This window comes from Corvus brachyrhynchos, unplaced genomic scaffold (assembly GCF_000691975.1).
Source record: "Corvus brachyrhynchos isolate BGI_N302 unplaced genomic scaffold, ASM69197v1 scaffold10, whole genome shotgun sequence".
NCBI classification, from domain to species: Eukaryota; Metazoa; Chordata; class Aves; order Passeriformes; family Corvidae; genus Corvus; species Corvus brachyrhynchos.
In genome coordinates, this window is record NW_008236180.1 from 9,776,900 (window position 1) to 9,783,163 (window position 6,264).

Genomic DNA, 6,264 nt, shown 5'->3' on the forward strand with positions numbered 1-6,264 from the left:
CGTGTTTCCAATTTCTTCCGCCTTGACTAATCTGAAGGTCCTTTTTAGCTTTCATTTTTAAATGATTAAGGGATGTCTTTTATATTGGTGTATTTATTGACTTCTGCTCGTTGGTGACTGACAGACACATCAAGTGAACTGTTCTTGATAGGCAATGTCTTTCTGGCAGTTGTTTTCTTCATTGGAAAAGACTTGGGGAGGGGGTGAGGACAGGAAAAGCATGAAAGAACTCTTCCATGACTACATATCTTCATTTTGGCAGCAAAATATTTATCTATATAAATAAATGTCAAATCCTTTACTTTTTAAAATTATGTTTAAGAGATTGCTATGAGTGTGACTTGCTAAAATTTGTTGACATAAATTTGTTTCACAGCAGGAGAGTAACTGCAGTTATTAATCCTAATGTATTTCAGAACATTCTCCTGGGGATATAAGTTATCTGCAAAGTTATTTCACTTCTGATTATTATCAGTAGAATAAGGCTCAGCTTTATAAAACCAAACAGTGAATAACATATTTGACATAATTCTGTTTGTAGGTTGTCACGAGATGCCACATCTGTCCAGCTCAAGGAGAGTAAGATAGAGATAGAGCGTATTTTTTCAGCTTATCTGCTTTTCAGGAGAGTTTTATTTTATGTTATACATTGACCTTTCTAAGTTTTACTCTGATGTGCCTGGAAGTGCACTTTTGCAAGCAGAGTTGAAGTTTGAGATCTGTTCTTAGGCTGTAAAGAGCTGCAGGAGTATGGCTTGAAGAGTGTCAGGAGGTACCTGGCAGTGAGGTACAGCACAGAAATCCTGTGTCAGGAGAGAGCTGAATGTGGCACTGCTTGGAAATGCTGCCTGCTTAACTAAGGAAAGACTGAAGGAGGGGGGATCGCTAAATTGTTCCTTATAGAATTCTTTCCAAAAAATCACTATATTCATATTCAATCTGCACTGAAATCTGAAACTTTTTTTTAATGTTTTTTTAAACTTAATTTACAAGTGGTAAAAAGCAACAGAGATGAGTTGCAGGCACTCGAATTGATAGGAGAGTCTAGGGGGGAGTTCTGCATCTTCTTTGCAGGCTTGTTATCATCCAGGCACAACTTTGAATTGTCTGCACCATGGAGCAGGACTCCTTGCAGGAGCTCTGATTACATCAGAGATGCACTGCAGAATTCAAAATACTGCAGAGGACACTGAGGGGGGGAAATGACACTTGCAGTGGAATTTTAGCATGTTTCTCATGAGTTCTGTTTCTTTCCCTCAAAAGGGCACCTTTAATAATTCTTTTCCCATTGCCTTGGAGTCTGGCATCCTTCCCGAATTTTGGCTTAAAGTGAGTGCAGTACAGATTTCTAATTTGATTTCTTCACCAGACATAATGGGCATCATCTTGTGCAGGACAGATTTTTGAAAGTATGTTCTCTCTTACTTCCCATGCACAACCCACCCCTTAGAGTTGCCCAGAGCCCTTGCTGTAGGCCAGTTACTTTGTGTTGCTGCAGGTTCTAAAAGCCAGAGCCATTCCCAGGGTGGATAATGCAGGAAGAGACAGTTCCTGCCCCAGTAAGTTTGCAAACATGAGAGCAGCAATGCTCAGAGAGAAGCGATTTGCCCGAGAGGACAGCGCATTGTCAGCAGGGGAGCCAGGAAGCTGAACTGGGCTTCAGTAAGTCCCAAACATTCCAAGGGCAGAATGCTGCTCAGCCCTCAGACCAGGAGGGCTTTTACCTTTGGGCCTGACTTAGCCAGAGCAGAGCAGAGGATTTTACTCTTACAGCAGATCCTTAAAGTTCATCTTGTTTAATTGCTGGGAAGATTGGGGCTGTAGGCTAATGTGTTTGTCCGACCTTGTATTCCAGTGTGATGTCTTTACTCCTGAAGGCATTTCTTATCAGCTGTCCCCAGTGTCATCAGGCTGCAATGGAGGAACAAAGCAGTTTGTTTGGGCTTTAAGCTCAATAGCAGAAAGTCCTTCCATTAATTAGATCTCTCTCCTAAAGCAATACTGACCATCGTGTCGAGGCACCCTCAGAAGGAAAACAAGAAACACACAGAGAAATGCACTGGTTTATTTTTCTCCTTTCTCCGTTCCTTCAAGTCAGGCCACGTTTATTATTGTCCTTTATTTCCTCCTACTCTTCTCCTGTAGATATGATGCTGCGTGTATCTGAGGCAAAGAACATGAAAATAACCCATGTGGAGCATCAGATCCTACGTGGGATTTGTAGGCTTGCCAGCTCTGGTTACGGCAAACCAAGGAGCAACCTTTTCTAAGTGCAGCCTCTCAGTGGGTCACACATAGGATTCATTTGTCCAATTTATTGTCTCACACAGGTCGAGGAGCTGGCAGCGAAGAAAGAAATTCCTTTTTCTTTGCTCTGCTCTTTCACAGTTGCTGCCTCAGGGTTACAGCGTGTGTCTGACACACGCAGAACATTTACATTTCCCTCTCTCCATTTCTTCCCATTGTGTCAACAGTGGATGTGCTGGGAGATCAAACCAGTGACAGAGACGAGCTGCCTCCTCATTTTTCCTGGCTGAGATTCAGAGGATAAATTGTTGCTAACCAACATCATCTGGTATTACAGAAGGGAAAATGGTTAACAGCTCCCACTTATCCATATCTTATATCAGTCATAATCTTCATTCGCTTTGGACCAGCCCTGCCTTAGACATGGCTGAGGCAGAGGGGAAAAGGCATTCTAAAATAAAACAGCAGTTGGTCTGAGAGAGGAAGCCCTGCATAAACACCCATCAGGCAGCCCTACTCTCCATATCAAACCTATAGCCTGCACTCCAGTGGCATTTCTTCTGCTGATCCATGGCAGGGGGCCGGACAAGATGAGCTTTAAGGTCCCTTCCAACCCAAACCGTTCAGTGGTTCTGTACAAGTGAGGAGTCAGGAAATAGCACTCCATCCAAAACTGACCGGGGGCCACCTGTGCGTAAGTGTGCACAGAGCTGCTCTGCTCAGCCTAAACCCTCTGGGAAGTTTAGGAGCAGAACTGAGAGAGTTTTTAACTGGAGCATTTTAAGTGTCCTTGCAGCAAGGAGAGCTCTTAAACTGATGTGCAGCTGTGCTTTGAGTCCTTTGCCGTTGTGTATTCACTGGTTTTTCTTCTCCAATAGGTATGTACCACTCCTGGTGTGGTTTATAAACCCCAGCTTCTGAAAAGGAGGGTTCTGTGGCTCAGCAAGTGGCCCTAGCAGGGGGTGTATCCCTGGGGTGCTCATCCAAAGGGAGGTAAGTGCAGCCAGGAGAGGAACAAAACCTTACTGCTGCTGAAGCCAATCAACTGGAATATTTATTCCTTTCCTGTGAAGCTGAGGCTAGAAAGCCAAAATACCGGTGCATATTTAATGTCTCTATATTGTACAGTCTCCTTAATAAATAAATACTCTTATCAAATGAAACTCAGCGACTCTGTGCACTAAGCTGAGGCTGAGTGTGCACATGGAAGGTCTTGGAGCAGTGCTGCACAACCTCCTATGGAGGAGCAGATTTCAGGCTGACTCTTTGAAGTGCAGTGAATTTGGGAGGCCAGAAGTTTGAACATTTCCAGCTCCTGTGTTTTATACCCAGTTGAATTCTGTTCTCTTCATTCCATGGACTTTATGCCAGTGTTGCATGAGCAGAATTTGAACAGGATTTTCCAAGTTGTCTCTAGAAATGTTTGGGTTCTTATAATCAGAGGTAAAGGCACCTTGGCTCAGCTTACTGCAAGGACAAAGCCCTATTACTGCATAGAGGGTGCCAGTTATAACTGAAACAACATTCCAAGGTTTGCATGGAAATCCTGTATTTCTTTGCAACCTTTTGTAAATGAGGCCATAAAAAGGGACTTGCCATGTCATTAATTGTGTATAAACTCTATACAAATGTTCGTGTGATCACCAATACAAGAGAGCTTTTTTCCCCCAAATTGTTTCCAGGTGGCCTTTTGGAAATTAGTCTTGTACTAACTGGTTTTTAGAAGTGTGTGTTTACTGAAATACAACATAATCGACTTCTGATTCTTTCTATGTACTTCATGGGTACTAAAATACTCCAGATTTTTATGTGTAATACTTAAAAAAATTATACTATTTCCTTTCCTACCAAACACACTTGAATTCTGTGTCCCAATGTGATACTGTCATCGTTTTTATACCTCCACTCTGAACCAAAAACATCCTGCCACATGGAGGAATTATGCCTGGTTTCCCTCTCCATCCACTGGGAACTGAGACCTCTGTATCTGAGACAGGAGGAGCCTCCCAGTGTGATAAATATGCTGAGCAGAGCTCCTGAGCCGGGCACAGCCCTTGATATGGGGTCAGTGCTGCCCAGCTGGACAAACCCAGCTCGCCCAGAAAGGTCTTCTGACCACGCTCAGCCACTGCTGTTTTCTTTCCAATTGCTCTTCCCAAGTGCTTTTGAGCTCCAACCACTACAATTGCTCAAAACCTGCAAACAGCCTGTCATTTCCTCACCCCCTGTGTCTGTTTTCTGTTCCAGAAGACACTTGCAGAAGCAGTGAAGGGATGCAAAGTTGTCTTCCAAGATGACTCTTATGCCCGGAGAAAATTCCGACTATGACTATAGTGCCCTGAGCTGTACTTCAGATGCTTCCTTCAACCACACGTTCTTTCCAGAATCTGAAACCCTCAAGGGAGTGTTTTACCAAAGAGCCAGGCTAATCCACCCTCAGGAGGATCTCCTCAAAGGCTTCCACCCCGACGACCGGAAGCATCACATAATTATCAACGTGGGGGGCATCAAGTACTTGCTCCCCTGGACCACGCTCGATGAGTTCCCCTTGACACGTTTGGGACAACTCAAGTTCTGTACTAATTTTGACGACATTCTGAACATCTGTGATGATTATGATGTGACGTGCAATGAATTCTTCTTTGACCGCAACCCAGGGGCGTTCAGGACAATCCTGACCTTCCTGCGGGTTGGAAAACTCCGGCTCTTGCGGGAGATGTGTGCGCTGTCTTTCCAAGAGGAGCTGCTCTACTGGGGCATTGAGGAAGACAACTTGGACTGGTGTTGTAAAAGGAGATACCTGCAAAAAATGGAGGAGCTCACAGAGATAAATGAACGGGAGGATGACCTCCTAGAAAATGAAACAACAGGTGAAACAGTAGAGGAGACAAAAATTGGTTTGTGCATGAAAAAGTTGCAAGACATGGTGGAAAGGCCCCAGTCTGGCCTTCCTGGAAAGGTGTTTGCGTGTTTGTCTGTTTTGTTTGTAACTATTACAGCAGTGAACTTATCCATCAGCACCATGCCTGACCTGAGGGAGGAGGAGGAAAAGGTAAGTTAGCTTTTAGGATGGCAAGTGGTATGTGCTGGGAAGAGCAGAGCAAGTACAAGGTCTGAGGTTATTGATTTCAATGGGGATTTTGCAGCTGTCTTTAGAGGGGGGGGAAATATCATGAAGAATATTTGAAATCTTACAAAATATTTGAAATCAGTTACTTGTAAGAGAATTAATCATATCCAGTTCTATGTCCAATGAAAATTCTGTTAGCGTGCAGTCTCCTGTATATTACCTTGTTAGACTTTGTATTTGCTATTTAGAAAGCCTGAAATTCCCGAGGAATATCTTCTGTGGAATAAGCAGTGCCTTTCTAAGTTTTGCATTTAGCATGTTCCAAACTGCCAACGTGTTTCCCCATAGCAACAGCTTCAATTCCTTTAATATTTTGGGTTTAAGAAAACCAACACAGAAGCCTCTCCTCCTGTCACCGCACCAACTAAAATAGTTATTATCCAGTGCCGATTACAAACTCCTCCTCTTTCCTGCAGGGTGAGTGTTCCCAGATGTGCTACAATATTTTCATTGTGGAGTCTGTGTGTGTGGCATGGTTTTCCCTGGAGTTCCTGCTCAGATTCATCCAGGCCAAGAGCAAGTTCTCGTTCTTGCGGAGGCCCTTGACGCTGATAGACATAATCGCCATCCTGCCCTACTACATCACCCTGCTGGTGGACACGGGCTCCGAGGGCTCCAAGAAGCCGAGCTCGGGGAACATCTACCTGGACAAGGTGGGGCTGGTGCTGCGGATCCTGCGGGCGCTGCGCATCCTGTACGTGATGCGGCTGGCGCGGCACTCGCTGGGGCTGCAGACGCTGGGGCTGACCGCGCGCCGCTGCACCCGCGAGTTCGGGCTGCTGCTGCTCTTCCTGTGCGTGGCCATCGCGCTCTTCGCGCCCCTGCTCTACGTCATCGAGAACGAGATGGCCGACTCGCAGGAGTTCACCAGCATCCCCGCCTGCTAT

The 6,264-nt window shown here is 44.9% G+C and overlaps 1 protein-coding gene across 4 annotated transcripts in view; it reads left to right on the forward strand.

The window, feature by feature from the left end:
• The window catches only part of KCNG1 (potassium voltage-gated channel modifier subfamily G member 1), a 9,449-nt gene continuing 3,185 nt past the window's right edge, over positions 1-6,264 (forward strand). Inside the window, exons 1-5 of one of the 4 annotated variants that reach the window (XM_017735075.1) lie at positions 14-37; positions 1,264-1,329; positions 3,126-3,240; positions 4,495-5,299; positions 5,794-6,147. In XM_017735075.1, coding sequence (XP_017590564.1) covers positions 4,541-5,299; positions 5,794-6,147 — 1,113 coding nt within the window. In that variant the 5' untranslated portion in view covers positions 14-37; positions 1,264-1,329; positions 3,126-3,240; positions 4,495-4,540. Of the gene's footprint in view, positions 38-1,263; positions 1,330-3,125; positions 3,241-4,494; positions 5,300-5,793; positions 6,256-6,264 lie in introns of all 4 variants that reach the window. The other 3 variants (XM_008635095.2, XM_017735071.1, XM_017735083.1) reach the window with 3 other exon arrangements.